The 25458-nt window shown below is 37.4% G+C and overlaps 1 protein-coding gene across 1 annotated transcript in view; it reads right to left on the reverse strand.

Annotated features, from left to right (window-relative positions):
• AVL9 (AVL9 cell migration associated) overlaps positions 1-25458 on the reverse strand; it is a 39511-nt gene that overhangs the window by 6409 nt on the left and 7644 nt on the right. The window contains exons 2-14 of the mRNA XM_051609259.1: positions 18336-18456; positions 17105-17190; positions 15366-15437; positions 14527-14616; positions 14084-14150; positions 13416-13456; positions 12300-12338; positions 8758-8827; positions 7594-8138; positions 4036-4170; positions 3491-3710; positions 1977-2094; positions 994-1047 (exon numbers count right to left, since the gene is read on the reverse strand). Coding sequence (XP_051465219.1) covers positions 994-1047; positions 1977-2094; positions 3491-3710; positions 4036-4170; positions 7594-8138; positions 8758-8827; positions 12300-12338; positions 13416-13456; positions 14084-14150; positions 14527-14616; positions 15366-15437; positions 17105-17190; positions 18336-18456 — 1658 coding nt within the window. The remainder of the gene's footprint in view (positions 1-993; positions 1048-1976; positions 2095-3490; positions 3711-4035; positions 4171-7593; positions 8139-8757; positions 8828-12299; positions 12339-13415; positions 13457-14083; positions 14151-14526; positions 14617-15365; positions 15438-17104; positions 17191-18335; positions 18457-25458) is intronic.

Below are 25458 nucleotides of genomic sequence, written 5' to 3' on the forward strand. Positions count from 1 at the left end.
TTAATAACAAGAGCTACTATCTGCATGCATCTCATTGAAGGCCATTACCTTGAGATAAATCTTGACTCATCTGCAATTTCAGTCACCATCACGGAAATTTAATCTGTCATTGGTCAGCAAAAGCAACAAAGAGATTCAGTGGGCTGAAGTCTGAACCTTTTTGTTCCTCAAGCTGCTCTTCTGCATTAGTATGTGTTCTAGGTCTACTCACAGTGTACTGAAAACAACAGTCTACAGTCATGGCAGGTGCAGAACCAGCAGCAGGCATGTACTGCTAATTTACAGGCACCTTAAAGAACCAGTCTGAACTGATAAAGTCAACATAGCTAAGTGAGAAAACAACCTATTTTGTTGGTGCATAAATAAGAAGAGTCAGTTAACTGCAATTCCATGTTTGAATTCTGGACTAAGAGCTGAACAGCTATGGGAATAACAAGTGAGTTTTAGAGTTGAATACTACAGGTAAGAGCTAAGACAACTTAAAGTTCAGCTGAATGTGCTGCAATAAGAGATCACGTAAAACTCATTTTAAACTTCTAAACTGAAGAAATTGAACCATGTCTCAAGTACGTATACAGTAAAATTTGAGATTTTTAGAATAATGCTGTATTAAAAAACAGCTTTTTTTTTTCTAAAATCTCCTAATGATGAGACCTAATGCAAACATACAGAAAAACAGATTAAAGTTTTAACAGCTTTAATTTACAATTTAAAAATAAATACATAAAAGCCTTATAACTGCAATGAAAAATATCAGGAATCTGTTGTGTAAAGCCCAACACAGAATAGTACATTAGCACCACTTTTCCCCATTTCAGACAAATGTTCCATCTTTAGATGTGGTGATGTTTTGCAAGAGTACGTTGAATATAGTTTCTTGTACATGGCCAATTTAAATCATTATTTTGTTTATTTATCACAGCAACAGTTATACAGTTATTCATCCTTGACTACACTTTAAAAAAATTACAAACCAAAGTTCTATATACTTACTGTGACAATCTTAACTTTACATCTGATACAGAGTACTGTCCCTGGAATGGGTGGCTAAAAGAGGAGGAAAAAACCAAGAAAATTAAGTATTTTTTCACCATGAATCCATATCATACAATTATTAGGTGTAGTGTTCTCTGTGGCTTACACAAGTGGAAAAAAGTATTCTGTATATACACTATTATGTCACTTTACAGAAGGTTGAGTGCCAGTCAGCATTCAACCTTAGATTTCTTATGAGCTACCTGTAAGTACTACTTAAAGACCAGACATGAACAATCTTTTCATACTAAGGCAGAGACACCTCCTTGTAGCAACAGACAGCAAATAAAAAAAGATCCCTTAAGTAGACCAAAAGAGCTTTGTAGGTCCAAAGAAAAACTTTCTCCAGACTACAGCAGCTGACAAAGCAAAGGCAAACAAAGCCTTCCTGCAGTACAGTAATAACCCATGCTAAACAAAACACATGCACAGCCAACAGTGTTACCAAGCCTGGCATCACCTAATCTTTGAGTGAAAATACACAGAAATCAACCCAAAATATAGACGATGCAAAATAAAACGGCCAGCTCCCCTCTGTACCCATTAATAACAACACTGGACACAGCTATTCCCTGGACACCTGGAAGCAATTAATAAAAAGCAAAACCATCTGAGAACAATTCCTGAGGAATGACAAACTTGCTATAGCTGGGGACAGCCAACAATTGGCTAAAACGTGTTTCACTTCTCCTGACTGGACATATATTTCCTCATAAAACCGCAACCCAGAATTCAAGTACTGAAGAACAGAAATAATCTGCTTCTGTCCTTACACAATAGGGTCCCAAAGCTTCATACTTGGGAATGTACAGCAGAAACAACGGGAACTCTGTAATTCTACAGAATGGTGTGCCTGACCATGCATCCTAGGAGCTCTTCATCTTAAATGCTAAAAAAATAAAACAATGAACAAGCAACAAAAAAACCCAAAGCTTCCTTACCTAGAATTTACCTCTGCAAGAGCTGGATGCTTGTTGCTATTCCATACTCTGTAGTTGTGGGTATTTTTCCAGGCTGCTACAAACGCTGTTCCAAAGTCTGACAAGGTCTTTTCGTTGTCTGATAAATTAAAATAAAGATGAACATTTGTAGCAGTTCCTTAGAGGTGTAAGACAAGAATATTTCTTTTTTCTTGTAAGGAAACACTAAAATCTTCCAGGCTTTTATCAAATCAAAGGCAATTAAAACTCTAGTACTAAGAACTGGGTACTTTAAAAATGTTTTATTATTTTAATTTTAAAGTGTTCCAAATATAAAATGCTGGGGCAAGAGAAAAAAACAAACCAAACCAAACTTGAAAATTATTTTTAATTTTTTTTTTTTTACTAACTTATAAAGCTCTAAGTAAAGAGCTCAACCAGAAAACAAACAAACAAACCCTCATCCAAACATAGGCCTCTTGACTTAACTTTCTGGGCAAAGACAGGAAAGGGGAGAGACTGGCCACATAGCAACTAAGAACAAAAACATAATTTTCATTGGTCTTGGTCAGATACACTGGGCTGAACCACGCTATTACTCATTCAAATTTAGTAAACCCCAAATTTACTCCAAAACTGCAGTATAAACTACTGTGGAATAAATTTATCATAACAACATCCCCTTCAAAGCACTGAAGAGTATAGGAAATAATTTTAGAGCCAGACAGAGAAGTAGTATGAGTCCCCAGAAAATCCTGATATTTCATGTCAATCACGTAATCATCTTAGAATATTAATGTTGTCAAAGTATTTAGCATCTATGACTTTAAAGTCAAGTTCTCAATCCCATGTTTTCTCACAAATACCACAGAACAAGATCTGAATTCGTTAACTGATGTGAACAGAGAACTATCATGATGAGAATGAAGTTAACAGGGTCAGTGTTGGGCAAACTAAACATTTTCTACTAATATCCCCCTGGGTTTTTTTTAGTTATACTGATGCACAAAAGGTTGGAGCATAGATAATTGCCTCTGAGTTAAAGCAAAAAACTGTTGAACTCCAGAAAACAAGCTTATAAAGCCTCTAGATGACACTTTTTACTTAAGTGAATCCCTACTTCAGACCATGGAAGGAAGGGAAAAGAAACAGGACAGCTTAGTAAAACTTCCTTAAGACAGCTGCCTAACTTCCTGTCTCCTTGAACTTAACTAGTTCCCCAAAATTAACTTCAGTTTGCAATAGTCTTTAAGACACCCAATTTTGTAAAAGTCTCATCATACATGGGGGTTTCAGGTACTTTGCCTGAAAAGAAGGAGGCAAAAAAGAACATGTGTGCAAGGCTGTGAAGTAAGGAAACTATTAATAAACTTGTGAAGAAGTAATGTGAATAGCCAAGGACAACCAAAAAAGCAGCCTAAAATGAAACACAAAGCAGAGGGAGAACCAATGGTAAGCCACATGTTTAATGCAACAGAGCAAATGCTTTTCACACCCATCCTCATCTCAGTTCTTAGACAAGGCATCTGTTGTACCTGGTTGCAGCACAGCAGCAAGCAGGGCATGAAGATAAGCACTGAATTGAGCCCTGATCCACTCATCTCCTCCTTCCCATCCAGTGCCATCAAGGAAAACATCATCTCTGTTCTCAGTTACATGCTTCACCAAGTAATCTGCAAATCTCAGGTCAGCAGTTGTTGGGTTGAGGATCTTACGGAGTTCGGGATCGTGGATTTGTACATGAGCGTCTTCTATCTGTTTGGAATGATTCCAAGGGTAATCATTTATATAAACAAAACTGCTTACCTATACTACTATATATTGCTATCTGAAACTAAACCTACAGTCTCCTAAAACATCAAGAAGAAATAAGTGGTCAAAGAAATCACAGTTTATCTAATCCTGTCCTAACAAATGATACAGACTGAATAAGCTTCTGCATTTAAGAATTTATTTCATAGAGAAGTAATTCAAAATTCAGGCATGAATGTAAAGCTGCATTTAAAACGCAACCTCTGGTCCACCCCCCCTCCTCTCTGCCTCTCTCTAGTTCAAGCAGTTCAGATGGAAAGATTCATACTTCCACAATTGCATCACTCAGATGTTTCTGCTGACGGAACAGGATGTTGGTGGCTCCCGCAACAAAGCCGCGGACTGTTACATCTGACAGAAGGTGATGCTGCTGCAGGGCCATGTATGGCAAACAAAGGTACCCCTAAAGTAGCAGAGATATTTAGAGGATTAATATTAAGACAAAAAGAAAAAAAAAAAAAAAAAAAAAGAAGTCTGTATTCAGTTTTTCCTAATAAAAGCCAGCACATTCAACCCAGAATGAACTTCCGTTATTAGTTTCAGCCATGATTACCTATTGTTTTGCTGCATTACATCTGCAAAGCAACCAGACTCCACATGAACTACATTTTTCAAGAGGTTTCATTGCCTTTCAGTCTCAGGACTGAAACTGAAATACCAGGCAAAGGAGTGAAATTAAATGTGTTTATAAGGCAACAGAATGGAGATAAAGAATCACCTCTCCACTTGCATACCATGGTGTCTTCGGGTAGTCCCGAGGTACATAATGCAGGAAAACTAAGACTGCTATCTACATTTTGTAGGTGAAGATTTCACAGCTCCACAGATAGCCATCAATTTTTGATAAGCATATCATGCCTGCCTTATGAAAGCACAGGATAGAAAGCAATATACCATGCTTTATAGCCACTCCACGCTAGTAAGTTAATCCAGTAACCCATATTCCAATTAAAAAACACCCCAATCATTTTGAAAAAAAGGCTTTGAGGTGAGTCATTAAGCAGCAGCTGTAGGTACTGTGATTTTCTTTTTAAATATAGGATGAACATATCCCTGAAGTCTAACATTGCAGTCTAATTCCAGCTGTTCAACTGCATAAAGCCCAAAGCAATTTATTCACTAGTAGAAACCTGGAAGGGCTAAAGGCATACTGGACACAAAGAGCACACACACTTTATCACACAGTGCATCATAATTGGAAACATATGGAAGAAAAGAGCACAACTATTGCCTTTTATTGTATTAGACACAGGGATGGCTTTCCAGATGACAAGCACTTATCAGCTGAAAACAAACAGCCTGTGTCAAAGGAACAACAGTCCTTTGAGAGAACTGCCAACCTAAAATGGACATTTAAAAAAAATAATCTTGAGAAATTGGCAAAGAAAGGTTTAACTACTGCATATTCATGTATCAAAGCCTTGGAAATCTTTCAAGTATCAAGTGTCAGTTCCCAAATTCACAATTTTATGTAGGTATAAGGACTTTCATGTCTCTGAAAGTGTTCCACTCTCTTTAAGAGTGCTGTGCTGGTTTTGCCTGGAATAGAGTTAATTTTCTTCATAGTAGCTAGTATGGGGCTGTGTTTCACATTTGTGCTAGAAGACAATGAAGAGATGTTTTCATTATTCCTGAGCAGTGCTTACACACTCAAGGCCATTTTTGCTTCTCACCGCACCCCACCAGTGAGAAGACTGGGGGTGCACAAGAAGCTGGGAGGGGACAGAGCTGGGACAGCTGATCCCAACTGGCCAAAGGAATATTCCACACCGTATGACATGATGCTCAGCATATAAAGCTGAGGGAAGAAGAAGGGGGAGGGGTTGGACACTATCGGAGTGATGGTGTTTTTCTTTCCAAGTAATCATAACATGTGGTGGCTTTCCTGGAGATGGCTGAACACCTGCATGCTGATGGGAATCAGAATCATAGAATCCTAGGGGTTGGAAGGGACCTCAAAAGATCATCTAGTCCAACCCCCCTGCAGCAAGTGACTTCCCCATTTCGCTTTGCTTGTGTGCACAGCTTTTGCTTTGCTTACTAAACTGTCTTTATCTCATCCCACGAGTTTTTTCACTTCTACTCTTCTGATTCTCTCCCCCATTCCAACCAGGGGGAATGAGCAAGCAGCTGTACGGTGCTTAGGGATTAAAACATGACAAGTGCAAATGAAATGGGTATAAGATCTCAAGAAAACTGCTACCAAAGAAACAAGTATCACAACCTATTTTTCCTTATTTTAAGGTGTACTTGGATAATGTGTTACAGCATCTGGCAAATGCCTGATTCATTCAAACTTGTCAGAGATATCAGTCTTTCCATGGCATGGCATAAAACAACCCTGAGACAAACATCTCTAAAAGAGATTTAAACTTCCCACTAAGTGGTTAAGTTGTAACTTCAAATCATGTTTTTTTTGGTGCTAACTTAGAGATGTAAAGCCTGATCTGCTTTAATTACATTGGATGAACTCAAATGAAAAGTACCTTTGTGGAACTGAAGGTAAACATGTAGAAGCTGTCAGCTCCCATAAAATTGTGCACTTTCCCATTTTATGAGCTTAGTAGCAAACTAAGTTTGCACTCGTAGGGCCCCATATCAATTATTCTTGCTTTCAATCTACTATTTTTGATAGAACTACACTAAATGCAATTTACAGGCTGTTCTTTTCATTAGACAGACCATAAGGACAAAGAGCAGACTGCAAATCTTAGTTGAAAAAGCACTTCTAGCAGCGACATGAGGCAATAACAGGGTAACAACTTGTGAGCTATTCACTCAGGCCTATACAGTGTGCCATTTTCCATGGAAGTTCTTGTGAGAAGCTCAAACACAATCATCAAACACAATGTTCTGCAAGGAAATGAGGTGTTTCTTCCTTTGAGGGAGCTAATCTGCATCAGCTTGAAGAAATAAGCCTGAAACTTCTACTTGCAAATGTTCATCTAAAAGGTTATTACATTAAAAACAAAACAACCGTATTATAACTTGTTTTACTGACAAAAGTATCTTTAAAAGGGATGCATTTACCCAGATTTTTATGGAAAGCCAGCCCTAGTAAATATATTGCTCCCTATCTGACAATGCCCATGAGAGCCCTTATCAAGACTTTGGAATACCTGGAGTTTAGCTAGGCAAGCTTACAATTCAGCACCTCAGCACCATGCACAGTGCGTCACAGAGAACCCAGAAGAGTTGCATGTAAACTAGGGTGAAATTATATATATATATATAAAATATATGTACACATTTATTTATTTATACATATATATAATATATAAAAATATATATATTGGTGCGTGTATATATAATTACACATTTATATACAAATTTTGTGCATATATACACATACATTTCTAAATAAATATCTATATAGAAATTAAAATATTAAAACATAGCCTTAGGTGTCAGATAAGATACAGCTTTCAGAACCTTAGTTTAGATTAATGTATCTAAACACTTCCTAAGTACTCTGATCTTGCCCCATAGAGGTTAGATCAACAATTCTTCAGAGTAAAAGAAAACAGTAGTTACTGATACATACTATTTATTAACCACAAAGGGGTTTGCAGGTTACCATCATGTAGGGATTGCAAATAGTAAGTGTACATATGAAAGTGGAAAGTATATGTATGTGCCAAACACACCTCTCAGACATGCACTCAACACTTTCCACCTGCCTAGGAACACAGTCACTTTCCAGAGACTCTACTTACATGTTATTGTAGGTCCCTACTGTCCATTTGGAGTTGGGTAACCAAATTAGCCACTTCTGAAAAAACAGATGCCTTTATGAGCTACTAGTTATCATGAACAACATGTTTACCTTTGTAAAAATAGCCAGTGGCATACCATACTGGTCCTCTTCTAACCCAGATATCAGTCCTGGAACAAGCACGGTGTGTCCTGTATTTGCTTGGGGCTGCACAGTGATCGGAAGGCTTTCTGAGCTCATGCCTGTGGTTGGAAGATTTTCAGCCTGTTTTGATGCTGTATTTTCACGTTCTCCTTTCAAATTAGAGTCCTCCAAAATGCTTGTATCTAAAGTCTCCCAGTCACTTTCAGAGGACGCTGGAGAAGTGTGGGAAGGAACTTTTAAGTGCTGCACAGTACCATTGGAGGACTGAGATCCATTCCAAGTCTTCTCTGACTGAGAGAAAGGCACATTTGCTTTTTGACCTTCCAGTGAATGGCTTCCTGCTATCTTCCTGCCTCCCTCTCCCATTCCTAAGTTTGTATTTGAAATAGCAGCAGCAGAAGCAGAAACAAAGTCATCTAACTGTGGTGTATGTTCCTGCAAGCCAGCATCTTCTGATATGCTCTTTCTTGGCCTGTACTGTGAGCAGTCAGTAAGACCATGTTCAATCATACCTGGAAAGTGATAACATGCATAAGTGTCAGCATCTCAACAGAAATTTAAGTGACTTTTGTTAAAGAAAATTAACAAAGTGCTCTTGTGTACATAGTTTAAAAAACACACTTTAAAACACTACCTGGGGGGAGGGAAGGGATGGTGTTAAAAAAACCCAAACAAACAACACATTTTCTCTCGAAAAAATCTGCCCCAACTTTTTTTGCCTTGAGGAAACTCGTTAGAGATTTTAGTTTGTTTCTTTTTGGTTGGTTGGTTTTGGTTGTTGTGTTGTTGGTTTTTTTTAAGACACATGTAGAAGGAAGAGAGAGGTTTAAATGTTTGGTTTTTAAGGAAGTTGACAGCAATGTGTGACTTATTTTGAGTCCCATCTATGTCACCCACAGGCAATAAAGAAGATCAAGTGGTTCCAGTGAAGCACAAGAAATAACTTACAGAGTGCATGTATTAAGTATTAGTGTACATAGCATGTGGACATGCACACAAGCCACCCATTTTCCAGGCAACATACCAGCATTACTCTATTGTCACATAAGCTGTTTTCCAAATGAAACTGAACAGCCAGTCTCACTTATCACCAGAAAGAATATAAAAAGAAATCCAAACTTCTCTTCTTACCAGGAAACAGTGACAGGACAGTCATCAGAGCTCCCACCAACCTATTTACTGGAGAAATATAAAACAGCACCTAGTGGCAGAAGGGAGGAGGGTGTGGGGAAGGGGAATTAGGGAGGAAAGAATGAGAAAAATAAAATTACATCTCATCATGACAAAGATAGAATACATGCAAACTATCCAAAGCATTGCTTTTTACATTATTTTAGGAAGTCTGCTTATCAACAAAAGCTCTTCCAATAATCTAAAGTAAATATTACAATATGTCTATTGCACCCTTCTATATTGAAAATATTGTAAAATGTGTTATATATACACAGGCACACGTGTGTGTAGTATATACTTGTCAGTCACTCAGGGTTTTCTGTCAGTCATTCAGATTTTTTTCCAAATTGATCCAGTTACTGAATGACTGACAGAAAAGTCATTCCTGGCACATTGTGTAAATTCTTGTTCATTTGTAGTACATTAAAATCTCTGATATAAATCAGAGAGGCCAAATTATTTCCCTTCCAGAATTCTGAGAAAAACATATGCAAAAACATGTCTTCTAAGAAAACATATTAAAGATATGCAGATAAATAAAAGGACAAATCTAGCATGTATTTATTACAGGTATCTTCCTGTGATTAAAAAAAAAAAAAAAAGATTTTTTTTGGAAACAGAAGACAGGACTAATATTAACTTTGGTAAAGCACTTAAGGCTTCTGAGAAAATAGAACCTCCTTAATTAAATCAGAGAGACTGGGATTAGTAAATTAATTAGGAACTCAAAAGGGGAGCGTTAAAGGCTAGCAATGAAAAAAGAAACACAAAGCAGACTGGATATTACTATTGGAGTTCCTCCAAGACAGGCCTTAATGGGAAGAGGGAAGATAAAACACCCCATAAAAGTCAACTTGTTTAACAATGCAATTTTTACATCCTCAAGCATCACAATACTAGTAAAAAATACATTAGCATTACAAGGTATCCACAATGTAAAGGAATACAGAATGATCTAACTGGTTGACTTTGCAGGCCAGCTTAACAGCTACATAATGAAATTAAAAATGCAAGTTTGCAGACTTGGTCTTAATAAAACACTTCTGCTGCAAGCTAGGAAGCCACTTTGGAAGTGACTCAGGATTAACAACTCATATTCCACAAGTATTTGCAAGTCTACAAGCTAGTGAATTGATGGAACCAAGAGAAAGACCTATGTAGTCCTAATAAATACCAAATTACGTTTAATGGTACCTCAGCTGAAATAGTCTATTGATAAGATCTTGTACAACTTTTCTTTTTTCAAGGTGAGTTCAAATTGCAACAGTCACAAAAAAGGATGATGAGCTCATCTGAGGAAAGAATGTGGGCTGACTGCAATGGGAATAAAGAAGTCTAACTTCTTTTAAGATGCTGCTCTGTAATGCACATATGAAAGATGCATGACAGAATAGCACCGAACTACAACAGAAATCCTATGATACCCCTAGGGGTTCAGAGTCTCAGACACCATGTATTCCCAGCTACCTTTATTTTAAAGCCTATAGAAATAATTCAGTCTATAAAGAGGTACCTTGTATTCCAGAAAACTATTCCAGGGTAGGTTTTTGTTTGGGGATATCACTTACTTAAGTTGACTACTTTGTTATATTTGCCCCATCGAGTTCCTCTACCATCTTTTCATCTATATGGATGCACACTTCCTTACCCCTCCCAATCCCATCATATGGCCTACAACATTTACATTAACAAACTGGGTGGTCCTGGCAGCAGAAAGTCAAATCATCACCCATCTGGAAGCAGTCTTCCAGCCTAACAACAGCTGGAAGGTGAAAAAAAAATTCTTTTAGCCTGTGGAAAAGCATCAAGCAAATTGCTGAGGATTAAAGGAAAACAGTCTGTGGCATTCACGCATTTTTCAGCTCAAAAAAACCTGGCATTAGTAGTGTCTTCTTGCATATTATATTTAAGGTCTTTGAACATACAGATTCCCACAGTTTTTCTGGAACCTTAACATCTGCAAGAAAACAGGCAGTGCCAGAAAACCAAAACGCTTCCTTTTGAAATTGCAAGTGTTGCCTTCCTGCTTGAGCTTAAAGAAAAACAAAAACAAAGCAAGCTGCAGGTTTATTCAATTAACATCCAGTTATTTTCAAAACAATTTCATATGTTTGAGTCATATGACCATGGCTGGGAAACCCTTCCTTCTCCCTGTGCATTTATATCTTGTGGTTTGAGCACCTTCAGAAAACAACTGTAGCTCAGTGAATTGTCCAAATGATAAACTGACCTGATTAAATATTATTGATTTTAAACATATGCTTTATAAAATCCTAATTGGAAAATATTGTTTCCAGTTATGTTTAAAAAGAAACAACCAAAAACATTGTAGACTTTCAGAATGTATTAAGCAATTTTTGGGTAAAAGCTTGCATATCAAGTCATGATTACATACATGTCTACGCGTATGCCTACATCGTAATAATATTTTCTTAAGTATAGCTTTTGCATAGCCTTTAATACAGCAATCTTTAGCATATGGCTATTCCATGCAGAAATTGTATTTATTTTAATCAATAAATACTCAGAATTGTCGAGGTGTATCTAACTTACAGAATTAAGTAACAAGTACAAACGCTTTGTAGCAGCTGTTAGTTCTATTTTTAAAGGCCATATTTACTTACTCACAAAAGATACCTAGACTTTGGATAAAAAAAAGCCCCAAGTATTTTGGTATCTTATAGATTAAGGCCTACTGACTTCCCTGCTGCAGCTATCAGGAAATTCCTGTGTTCCTTCTCAGCACTCTGGGGAAGCTGAGTTTTGCCACAGCAGGCTCACTGAAGAAAGAGTGATTTTTGGGAAGACGAAAAAAAACCTTTTTTTTTTTAAAAAAAAAGCAAACCAAACAAAAATCCCCACACAAATGTTTCTGGGAGCAGATACACAGTCATTTCACAGAAGGGTCCTGTTCGAGGTTACTAACATATAAACAGAAGAAGAGAAAAATGAATTTACTATTTCACATCTGCTTGTATATTTTGCATATTCCACATAAACTTCCAAGATAGCATCGCTTCTGGGGCAGTAAAATAGCCCAAAGAAACACTGAGCCTCGAATTCCACAGTTTTTACCAATTTATAATCCAAGTTCAGCTTGGCCTAACAGAAGTTCTACTCAGAGAATCCCTGTAAAGCTGTAAGCTCCCTTTCTATCAGTTTGTTCACACAGATACCCATTTGCGTTATGTGTATCCTTTCTTATCTTTTACAATATGTTAAGGTTTTCCACTCACAATCACATTTCACTTACTCTGGCTGAGACAGCTATCAGCAAGGCAGAGTGTGGACAGAACGTAAGTGGAGAGAAATTTATACATCAACACACAGCAGTTACTTTGACATATATTGGGAAATGATGCTAAGGATGCAAAGTTGTTGGTATGACTTCAGATACTTTGTTTTGTTTTTCAGTAGTATATTCAACATAACTTCATATTAGAAGAATGTAACAATTGCATTTATTTTTCAATTCCCTATCTCAGTCTTCAACATGTTACCTTTTTCTCTAGAAGAATCAATTTAAAAAGAATCAAGACCTGAAAAAAAACAAAGGGAAAACTCAGTGAATGAACCAGTGCCATTTAAAAATACTGTGCAAGCAGAATCTCTTATGTCAATATTTCATGTTAATAATTGCATAACTGTCATAGCATCAAATACATTCAACCAGTGAAAACCAGTGTTCCAATACCCTTTCTTCACGTAAGCTCTCATTTTAAAATAGCATTTGAGATGCACGAAGAACCACCTACACAATTAAGAATTGTGTAATTTGAATCATACAGAGCTTATCAGAAAGAATATGTTGTGTAATTCCAGAATTTTAAAAAACAGTACACTGGATAAACATAAAAAGTTCCTCCACTGAAATATAGAAAATAATTCAGTGAAATACCAAGACTAGCATTCACCTCACCTAGTTTTAGGCATCTAGATCAGAAGTGGCTGCCCAGACTCTCTGCATTTAAAGAAACACAGATGCTTCTGGGGCAGACATCTGAAGTTAAATGAGTTCAACCCCGAAAATCTACTGAGCAGGTACAAATACACTGTGAAATCCAGATTCTCGATTTTGTTTCCTTGATGCCTCTCAGTTAATAGAAGATTCTAAATGCTATTTGTACCTTAGGTACAGGACACACACTCAATTTCAATATTCCTTATGAAAAAGAAGAGGTGCACATCCCCTCAGGTTCTATGATGGCAGAAGCTGCAAAAATTACAAGACAAGGGAAAAATACTCCATATTGCATCTGCATGGACTTTAGCAATATTGTTCTATTATATTGATCTTCTGAGAAGCAGGAAAGAAACAAGACCATAACTGAGATACCACTTGCACTGTGGGACAAGACTAAAGAAATGTCTTACAAACAGAAATCTCCAGGAAATCCAGCAGACACACAACTTCTCAGTCTAGAACTTACTTCACTGAAGTTATGTAAGCAGAAGGGAAAGGGAAATCAGGAGGCTGTAACCAGAAGTACTTAGTAAACAGTCTTCTTACTCCTAGATCAGGTACATCTAGACAGGTTTGTTTTTCAGTGCCTCACAAAGCATTTTACTCCACAAAATAAGAGCTGTACTTTATTTACCCAGCAGAGAATGCCTACCTTGTGTCTAAAGTGCAGAACAAGATCCCGAGGAGACAGACCTGAGATACCAAAGAGAGCAGTTATTATGGTTTAATAGCTAGTAGAGAAACTAACTTACTTCTTGTCCCCATTTTTCAGGAGGAGAGGGACAGCCATTATGCATTCTATGTGAACCTGGTTATTTCAATAGCAGAAATTCTTTTAATCAGGAGCCAGAGTTAAATCTACAACAGAGACAGTAACATGCATAGTCAAGCACTCAGTTACTCCTGTTGGCTGCCAAACAGCACTGTGGAAACACTGAAGTAAACACTGTGTATTCAGAATCAAATGGGAGATATCCCAAATAACAGGTAGATGAAAGCTTGAGGACCACACACCAACAAACAGTTCCATCTAAAAATCAAGAAGGCAATGTTTCCCAAAAGCAACCATGAAGTTGCTTATCAGACTCTTAGCTAAAGAGGTAAACAGGGCTTTCAACGTATAACTAACTCCTATTACGAAAGCCACAGTACATTGATCAGACAGTTATTAAAGAAATGCATAACAGAATATTTTGCAGGCACACAGACCCCTGGTGCTTATTCTGGTAATGCACATAAACAACTTAGCTCAGGAAGGGAATGCATTGATTAGTTTCACATTATGTCTGCTGCTTGTACAAAAAAAAAATATTAACTTACCAAGATAAACTTGTGACCCTTCTAGCAAAGTACTGCCCAAGGAACTATTCATATGATCATAAAGTTCCTGTAAAAGTTAGAACAAAGGGGGGGGGGGGGGGAAACAGAAGCCATCAATGACACCTGATCACACAAAATCCAGAAAAATAATATGCCCTTATTCAAGAATTTTCAAGTCTTATTCCAGAGAGAAAGTAAAATTTTACTAATTGAGTCAATGGAGATACAGGCTGACAATCATGCTCATTTTGGTATTTCACTACAAATCAGAAAGCTGACCCTCTGTAAGATTTTAGTAGTTCATTTAGTTCACTTTAAGTTATGACAAAAGCTGGCTATCTGAATGACCTATGAAAATGTAACCTTTTAGCACTACTTAACAGCACTAAAGTGCATAGGCATACACAGAGCTCTTGACTGTGTGGCTATTACTTACAAGTTACCTTTAGAATTGAAATTCGCGAGAAGTCTTTTTCCTCAAAATATGCATGTGTAATGAGTTGCAGCTTTGCCTGAAGTAACCCATACAAAGGCTTGGAAGAAAAACAAACACAAAAGCAAGTGAAGAAAATGTATTTAGTCATTTATTTTAAACTTGAATCTTCTCATATTCTTATCTGGCAATATAGACACATTACTACACACAGAGCTCATGGAGAGGCAGTCCCTAGTTGCTATCTTGCAGCATCATTCTCTTGCACTCTTTTTAAACTATGAAAATTCTATGTTCTTTTCATTTACATATACCAGACTATCACTGACCATCTTTCTGGAAAAGTATTTACCTGCTTTAACACTGCTCGTACAGCTCTCCAATAATTTTTTATTCAGCTTTAAGTACACAACAGATTTCTGTTGACTGTCTAGTAACCAGTAGGTTTTGCTAAACAGGTAGAAATACAGGATGCTTCTTCAAAATAGCAGTAATGCTGCATGCCTGACTATCTGAAAACCTCTTTCATTGTTGTCAATAGCCATGGTCTCCAGTTATTTTAATGGCCCCCAATTTTACTACATGAATATAAAGTCAGTAGCACTTAAGAACAATCAGAAGTGCAAGTACATATCCTGGATCTTGACAACAGACACTTCTACAATTACTCTTACAAGGAGAAGCCAATTCAAAGCAGTGCCATGATTCAATTTTACTTCAATATCTTGCTGCCTTCTAAATGATTTAAGGAGAGCTGTTTAGAGGCAAAAGTTCCAAATGAAAATGGAAAACAAGTAATTTTTAATATGCGATTTGAAAGTGTTTGGGGAGTTAATAAAACATTCTTACCAGCTGACTGAGAACACAGACACTTTTCTGCACCGTTTCTCGGGTGATGTCTGCTTGCCGTACTTTTAACGCCTAAGAAACAGAAGTATTAACAGTATTTTTACCCACAGACAATTTAAAAAATAATTCTGTCTAGTTGCTGTATACCACTCCTTTATTTAACAAAATCCTAAAACTGACAGCCTTCAATGGTGGAATATCTAAATATGCATCAGTATACTCTTACTTAGTAAAAATGCTCATAACACTGCTATGTCAGAGTCATGTTCTCATCTCACTGTGCACAGCAAAGATTCAAACACAGCTGTGATGACAGGCAGAGGAGTATTTAAAAGGTGCTAGCATGAGAAAAAGGCAATAACCCTGGAAAAAGCAAGAGCATTTTAACTCAGGGTAATGTAACAGAAGAGAAGCCACAACACATCACTTGCTCTTCCCTAACGCCCTATGTGAAAATGGATCAGGTTGAAAAGTCTACCTATGCAAGGATTTTCTTTGAGCTCCCCATAAAATAAAGGGGGCATCATCTGCAGAATCGACTCCATTCTCAGCCAGACCAAATGGTCCCAGCAGACACAGAAAGGGTGGTAGCAGAAATACAGCCAAGTGATTGACAAAATTGTATGAAACAGCAAGTGTGAGGACTGCAGCCCACACATCAAAAGGGACAGAGGGAAAGTGTGCTAGAGATGTCATACGAAACACATTGGTTTGTCCTATTTGTTCCAAAGAGTTCATTTTAAACATCTATTTATCTTCTTAATTGGTTAGTAAACAGCATAAACTGGAACAAAGAGCAAGTTATTCCAAAGTTAAATAGAACAAGACTCTAAATCGTAGAATACAGCGCAGACTGGATGCAAAGATAGTGAGTGAACTTAAATCAACCTGGATTTAGTTCAGAAGAAATGGAATTAAAATCTGCACGTGTAAAATTTCTCTTACAGCATAAATAAAACCTTAAAATACATTCAAGGTATGGTTAACACTAAAAAAGATTACATAATTTACATTTTCAGAATACCAGACTCATTTAAAACTCAAACCCACGTGGCATTCCAGATTCTTGGCATTTGACTGGAAAAGGGAGTAATTTTTAAAGAAATTTTAGTAACTTCTCAACTGTAAGTCCACAGATGATACTACCATTACTATTTTTGAAAATATGGACATATTCTAGTAGATCAAGTACACAGTTCCCTCAATGTGATCAGGTGCACACTACAGCTCTAATCAATTTTTCAGCTTTACAGCTAAAACCTACCAGCAAGCAACTACAACAAATGGGAAGGTTCTGGTTGACTCTGCAACTGCACTTTTGGCAGACAAGATAGGTGAAGAGAAACATCCCTGTACTTGCATGGTCAGATCCTAGCAAATACTCTAAAATTCTTCATGGTCACACATTGGAGAAATTTCCATTCTTTCCACCCAGGAGGCCTACTTCCTGGAAACATGACTTAGCCACCTGACAAGTCTGTCAAGTTTCATATTGCTACTTGGTGCTGATGCTTGGATTAGCTCTCAAGAACCAAACCATATTTTTCAGTTGCCTTGACCATTTCAAAAGACTACAATATGCCCGCTGACACAACGGAAAGAACTAGCTCTCAAGTTCTGTAGCTACTAACTGTGCACATTTTCATAGATTTCTAATGTACTTTGACTTAATTTCAGGGTGGTTAATGCATCAAGCCTATTATTTCATTTATACAATAATTCACAACTCAGAAAGTTACCTTTGCTTCAATTTGCCTATAGCAAGAGATGCCATATACTGTGGTTCGACTCCCACTTCTCGGTGGCAAATGGAAAAACACGGTATCTATGAAAAAGAAAAGGCTGTTTCATAAGTCACTATCAAAAATTCAGAACTTTTATTCTCAGCATCACTTATTTATAAAAAGGTTTAATGCTGAAAATACTGCCATGCTTACTTTCTGATAGTAATCTAAGGAATTAAGTAATCTATAAACCCATACCTGCACCCAAATCAGCACCCAAGATGCTTTGTAGGAAAAGCTCTAGCTGTGCTAATGCAGATATTCTGAAAACAGCCTAATCTTTAGCCTGACCAAGCTCCCTAAGCCCATTGAAAGAGTCTCAGAAGCAGCTGATGACAGCAGAGAAGCACCACTGAAACCTACAGGCACACTGCTATTCCAATGTTATTCCAATTCAGCACAAAGGAGCAAAAGCAAGGTGCTATGAGGCAAGGTGTGTAGCTGGAGTATGATTAAGAAGGTAAATGCAATGAAGATTGGGAAGAAAAAAAAACACCAAGGAGGACATACACAGTTGAAAGATTACAGTAGCTGCTACCACTGCCAAGGGAGATATCCATGCACCAGCACCACTATCCTAACAAAAAGGATTTGTCAATCACACAAAACAATCACTATCTCAGTGCAAGTATGACATGAAAGGAAAAAAATCTCTATAAAATATGACAAATGCTTGTACGGCTTGAGATACATACACACACGAGTAAATACACATATACTTAGCAACTCTTTTGCAGTAGTACCAAGTCCTAAGTAAAGGAGAGGGCAGCTGGAGAATTAGGAAGCTAAGTACATCAAGTTAAAACAAAATAAATCTTATTAAACTTAGCATTAAAGGGTTTCTGAGATTTTGCTGTTTTAAGCAACTTCCTTGTTCACTGCTCAAAAGTTCATTCCCCCTTCAACGAACTTCTGAGAAAGCCTTGTTTTGTGCTAGGACTACACACAAATAATACGTAACCCTTAAGCTTTTATTGACATCCCATTTCTTGATATAGAAGATATACCTTTATCATCTACTTCAAATTCTGAAGCAACATATAATTGCCAATGTATTTTGCAGCTTCAACAAAAAGTACAGGAAGCCTACTAGTGCAAAGAATCATTGATCAACTGTTTAGCTATCAGGATTTCTCTTTTAGTTGCAGTAAAAGTAGCACATACAACTTCCTCTCTTGTTTCTTACCTTCCTGATAGTTGTGAGCACCATCTGGTAAGGCAAGAAAGGGCAAGTATTTCCATTCTTCTGGTAAACTGTGGCTCTCATGTCCTTCTCCAGGCTTTAGGGGAGGATAGGAAAATTCAACCTAAACAAGCAAAAAAAAGTAGGGGAGGCAAAGAGAATACATTACTGTTACTAAATAAGTAAGACTCTGTGATTCAGCCTACCACCTTTAGCAATGGTATGAAACAAAGTTTCTCTTCCTACTAGCATTCTTTGTCTCTTCCTCCACTGAAGACTGACTAGTGTTTGGTCTAACTGACAGGCCCTGGGCAGATTTGGCTCCTACAGTGCTCCCACCTGGCCTAGTACCTTTTCCTCAAGAGAAACTGTCATGCTTTGACAATTAAACCAATGACAATGATGCTCTCAGTCCCTTTCCCCTTCCACTCAGGTAGGGAAGGAGAGAGAGAACAAAGAGAGAGACTTTCGGGATTGAAAACTAAACTAGATAGCTTTAATTAAATACTAATGATAAAAGAAAATATGTACAATTATATACAAATGTGTTCAGGAATATGCAAACCCCCTCTTGCTTCTCCCCACTCCCAGCAAATCTCATGGCATCTCCTGAGCTGTGAGCAGTCCTGAAACGTCCTGGAGCTGCTGGAGAGAGAGGCAGAGCAGACAGGAGCTGAGGGGAGAGGTATGAAGGTCAGGGATGCACAAGCCTAGGAATCAATGGTGATGGATAGATGGTGTTCTCCCCACACACTGGCCATGGATGGGAGAGAAGGGAAGAAGAAAAAGAAGGAAGTTGTATTCCATGATCTGAGCTTATGTAGATACATGGAACGGGACACTTCGGTTAATTTTGCTGTCCATCCAGTCCACTCCTCCCTATGGGAGGGTTACAGATACAACTGTGCAGCTCCTATTGCATCTGAGGCCATGAAGCTAAGTGTCCTTGATGTCTTAGCAGTAACAAACATTCCAGTGTTATCAGTCCACCACCTAGAATACTTGCTGCTAGTTAAAAGAGAGCTCACTGAAGGAAAAAATAATAATAATAATAATAATAAAAAATCAGTGAAAAGAAAATTGGCTTCATCCTGGCTCAAATCAGGATGTGCGTGAAACAGATCTTCAAGCAGAAGACATCACCCAGCAGCTGAGTACCTCCTCCCTGTAGCCATTGCTGCACCTGCAGTACCTCCTCCCTGTAGCCATTGCTGCACCTGCAGTATCAGCAGGGAGCATTGCTAGCACATATATATCCTGAAATCAGATTTGGGCTCTCATGCCCTTGAGTGCTCATGACTAGGTCTAACACATGCGAGCCCTCTAGTTTACCTTACCAGATGTTGAATAATCACAGAAACTAACCTAACAGCAAAATAATACTTTGAAATATTTTTGGTTTTGACTGCAATGTGTTCTACACATGGGCCTTAAGTACCTCCTTTTCCTTTCCCCAAGAAATCCCACTTTTCAATTTCACCTTTCATTTGCCATTTACCTCTTTTTCCTCGAAACAGGGACAACCTTCATATTCCTCATACTACACTATATGTCTACTACAGAACCCCATAATCAGCATCTTCACAGTACTATCCTTTCATCTTCTTTTCCTATGGACACCCTTCTGGGTTTCCAGACACTTTCACCAGTTCTTTTTTTCCAGTCTTGCATTTCTTAAGTTATCTAAAAAAATCTTAACACAAATTTATCAGTAATTTTTTTTAATGACACTGGAACTTTTCTTGAAGGACATTTAGAGATAAATTAGTGAGCTGGACATTTTCCATGTTTGTATACATGAAAAATAAAAAAGCATAAGCATACAGAAAATCTTAACGTTTGATGGATGAGAAAATAAAAACACTGCAAAGGAGTACTAAAGAAGAAATAGGATATAAATCAAGAAAAGTGAAATTCTTCACCTTAACACACGGTGTCACTCTTTCTACAACTGTTGCCACTTGAAAAAATGCACATGGGACAAGAAGATGCGACAAGAAATCAGACTTGCTGAATCAATTTCAAATTTTCTTTTTCCTCACATCATAAAAGAGATCTTGAAAATATACACAGAAAAAATTAAGGGTCTGGTCAATAACCAAAGACCTGAGCTAAAGCTAAGTAGCATACAAATAATAATTAAGCAAGGGACTGGGAAAAGAAGGCATGCAATAGAAAAAGGATTCATTTCAGCAGGGGAAGGAGGAGAGAATCCAGACCTTGACTTGTAGTTATTAAGGATCCATAGAATCTTTTAAGCAAAATATGCCATTAGGCAAAACAGAAGAGCTTTGACTTCCAAAGGAGAGACAAGCACCGGAATTAGCATCCACACAAAGAGCAGAGAAACTGTCATTCAGTACATACCTAAATCCTGAGAATTCCCTACTGTCTTTTTTAAATCACAGATCATGAGAAAACTAAAAATTTAGAAGCCTCATGTAAGTATCTGCAATACAGAAGAGGATTGTACCATATGATTTGATGTCCAGACTCAAACTGGCTGGCTGAAAAACCACTATTTACAGAACTACATGTTACTACATTCTTGCACAAAGAGTAACTTCAGCAATAAACAAAGCACGAGTCCTGTTTTAAAACATAAATACTGTCGACAAGTATCTACACCAACATCCTAAACCAAGTACTTTATTTCACTGCACGGCCAATAGAGAGGGGTTCAGATTCACCCACTGCAGGAATTTATTTCTGTTGAATACAGAGGAAACACTGCATCCCTTAGACTTCAGTGAATACCTTCAAAGCACCATTCCTGTCAGGCAGAAACTCTAAATAAGGAACTGAGACATCAATACTTCCAAGCACTTACAGAATTCATTTGTAGTGTACATTCCATCCAAAATAATGAATAGGAAGTTCTATTTAAAGGAAAGGTAAGACAATTTAAGCTATATGAAAAATGTGATCACTAAGAGCTACTCCTTTTTAAGGTTCAGAATAAAGCTAAGACATCTGGCTCCTGTGTTCTTTTGATATCATGAAATGTGCTGAAGAACTACTTCGTTTTTCTAGCTCACAACATACTGTCAACACCTCAACTGCTATCAAATACTCCCAGCAACAGGGATTTCTGCAGGCTCTGACCAAGACCAACCATGATAGGGGAAGGGGACTACAGAAGGGACCTGCCACACATCACTTTTTCTTGCTCTTCACAGAATGAAGAGCTAATTTTTTTATTTAAATACAATGTATTTTTTATGTAAATCCACACATATATACATGCACATGTGTAAACATGCACTTTAATTTCCCTGTGTGTCATTAATATGTATGTATTACAAAAAAATACCTGGAAATATGAGAAACAAAGTCTTTTAATAAAGCTCAGTAGTCAACAGAAACAAAGTAGTAGATACAAGTTTTAAGAGCTGACTGCTGGAGAAGATTTTACGGGTTTTTGTCTCCTAAAGAGAATGAACAAAGGCTCAACAAAATGAAAATCAAATTCAAAGCTGATCTCTTCAGAGACTTTGGAATAAACTACATAAAACATGAACTAGAATCTCCACTCCCTTTTTACTCTTCAAAGTGTCCAGGGATTTTCATTACATCTGAAAATATTGATCATGCCTGTCAAGCAGTTTTGATGGCAATGCTTTCCACCTGTTCAGATTTTGTTCTGTAAGTAGGTATCTCTTGATGGATTTCAGAAATAAAATTAATGCAGAATACCCTTTTGTGATTTAGTGGAGAAAAAAGTAACTCTGCTCTTCACTACACAAAGTTTTTACATCCTTGTGGATTACCAAGTTAAAACACAGTAAGCTTAAAAAAAAAAACAACACCCTAAACTGAAGTAAAACTGAATTTCTGGAACTGACATTGTAATTTTTCTGCAATTCTGCTGCATTTTTTACTAAGCTTTTATATGCAGCTTGCAACTGAATAATAGTTTGGATGCAAAGCACCTACTGATACACAGTTCTATCCTGTTTGTGGAATGAAAAAAAAAAAAGTCCAGGTAATCTGTTTTGGCTCCTTGTCTTTAAAGGGACTTCCTACCCAGAATAAATTTATTAGGCATTCAATATTCAATAACTCCCATTAAGAAAAAGATGAGCGCAGGCAAAAGAAATGTATTTCTGTTCCAATATCTAGGAACTAGCACGATAGTTTCTTTTTAAAAAGTGGACTGATACTGTCTTCTACTAAATTACAAATACAATCAGCAGAGAAGTTAAAGAAGGTTGTTGATAAAAAAGGAATTTCCAAAATATATGTGCATATCCATCTAAACTAGCCCACTCAAACATTAGACAGGTAGCTGACATCAATTTCTGGTGACCTTTATACTGGGGTAAGGTTGTTTTTTCCCTATCTTTGAAAAGTGTCAAGTGTTAGCAATTACAGCAAGAGTAAGATGCATAGTGAACACTAAACTGGTAATTAAAAATGTGCTGGCAAGCCAGTATAAACTTACCATCCTCCCCATTCCATCTATTTTCACAAGTTTAAACTACTCCTCTTGCAAGTTAACCCCTCTTAGCACAGTCACAAGACAAGCTTTCCTCTTTAATAGGGGTATTCTGGAAGACTTCTCTTCAGACCAGAAATGAAAAAAATCTGGACCCAACCAATTCTTCCATTGGTTCAATGAGAAAGAATTGAATCTCAAAAAAATCTGAACTATTTCAAATGACTGTATTACATCAAAGACAAAGATGCTTCCAGTTAGTTGCAGAATCTAGTTTACAGGGAACGAACCCATTCCAGTCTCTGAACAATTGCTGTGATGATCCCATTGCTTGTACTGCATCAATAGGTAAAATAATTGCTTCAAATGAAGAAAAGGAGACCAGAAAAACCCACTCATCAAATTCCTGTTTATAGCTTTACCCTTCATGAATAATTTCAACACATTCCATTTGAGGATATCAACTCTTCCTCTCACTTAAGAAAGAAAAGCAGAAGGATGTTGAGTATTGAGTATAATGCTAAACAGCAGCAACCAAAAACTTGATTTTTCATTCTGAGTTAGTGTGTATTTGTCCTTCACTCAAAGCAAGAAGCTTTAAAGGATGTCTTCTTTATATACTAGGGCTAGCATAGCTAGATCCAGAGAAAACCAGAACACCAATGATTTTATCTGAATCACCGTAACTGCAGCATACAGCCAAGTCAAATTCAGGAACATTGTTAGTCTTTCAGCACTGAGAACAATTTATTATTTAAATTACAATTTAATCAGATTTAAAGTATGAACTTTCACCATTTTTGTGACAGAACCAACAGATCACAATCTACAAGTTGAAGAGCCCATCCATACAACAAGAATGCCTATGCAGTAAAATAACGACCTCTAACAACAGATTTTTAAATGCAAGTTATATACTTATATAGTTTCGTATCTGTGCAATAACTATGTATAATACACATGCATATATATTTTAATATGTACAAACAGAATAAATATTACGTATTTTTATATAAGTATATACTTTAAATCCATTACTCACAAACTAACAGCAAAGGAAATCCAAAGGTAGGGCATAGCCTTTTCTACCCTTCCAGTTCCTGAAGCTGGACCTTCCTCACATTCCTGTATCATTAAATCTATAGAGCAGCCACTTACACAAGTTTTAAGACACAATTTGTATTGCTACAGATGTACTAAATAACCACTCAAGTTCGTTTAAAAAACTGTGACTAGATTAGTAAAGTTTTAACTCTTAGTCTCTTAAAAGATAAAATAGCCTGAAAAACTGAAATGTTCCTATTTGTTCTCAAAGCCGTGCTAGTGTGCACTTCAGACAGTCTTTCCAATTACTTAACACTTTATAACCATATAGTTCAAGTCAGAAATAAATCCTGTACTCTGGAACTTTTGCTCTTACCAGTCTCTTCAATCAAAGAGTTAGTAAAAACAAACAAACCCCGAGCTCCTCCCAGAAGACAAACATAATGCTGTTGCAGCCATTCCAGCCTCGGGGACTTGCTGAGGAACTCTGTGCCCTCAGGTAAAGACTTTGTGGTCTTACAGAAAGTAAGTTACAATTCATACCGGATGAACTCTTAAGAAAAGATACAAGTTAGCAGAAAGGGCAGCTTCCTTAACGAAACAAGAGAGGGCAATCCTCAGCTCTACTCCTAAATTGTCTCGGCCCAACACAGCAACTATTGTAGACTGGGGTCAGCAGCAACCAATTTTCCACCTACACAACCTGCTGCACCCCCACCAGCTCTTAATAAACACGATCAGCCACACAGATTAGTGGCATTTCCTCTCCCCAGGACAACACCCAGACTTCATCACACATGGGACTCAGACGTGCATCCTTTCTTCAGCAATGCTGCATGCCCTGGCTGTCAATGGGAAGGAGCCCACAAAAGCTGGCAGAGAGTTGTCTAAATGTTACAGGGAATCCTCCTTTCCCTTGGAAAAATGGAACCAGCACATTTACTTGTCCATTCAGAAACAGCCACTGAGTATGTAATTTATATAGCATATATTGCTGAACTGATGCAGTCCAAGAGAGTAGTCCCTTTGTCTTACAAACAAAAAAGCATTCAGGTTCTTCACCACAGGACATCTGATGGTTCCAGAATGGCTCTTTGTGAACATGCGCCTTCCATACAAGTTTCAACACTAGATTTATTCCTGAGAGCAGACAATTCTGGCTCACTACCAAGTATGAGGCTGAGAAGCTACACAAACACAGTAGTATCATGAAGCAGAGAACATACTCTGTTCTAGGTAAACCCCAAGAAGCAGACAGCCCATGCCCTATCTCCCAGCAGGTCAGAGGAGATAAGGAACTTGCTTTCACATCTTGTATCCACAACTTTCTGAGAGTGCTTTTAGAAATAACATGCCTGCCTAGGTGTAATAATTCAGCAGCACATACAAGCTATGGGAAGGACTACCAAAATTAGGCACATATCATAAAAAAAGGCTGTGTTAGGACAGGAAACACAAAGTTGATACTTTCAAGTTCCAATCTACTCCAACTTGCATGACCACTGTTAAATGATTTTACAGCTTTGAACCTCTCTCTATTACATATGTTTATGTAAATTACATTGCTACCTTTATAGAAGTGCTGAGAGCTCAAGTTACTATTTGAAAGCATTCTGAAATGGGTAGATGAAAGGTGCAGAGGTA

Source organism: Apus apus, chromosome 2 (genome assembly GCF_020740795.1).
Source record: "Apus apus isolate bApuApu2 chromosome 2, bApuApu2.pri.cur, whole genome shotgun sequence".
Classification (NCBI taxonomy): domain Eukaryota; kingdom Metazoa; phylum Chordata; class Aves; order Apodiformes; family Apodidae; genus Apus; species Apus apus.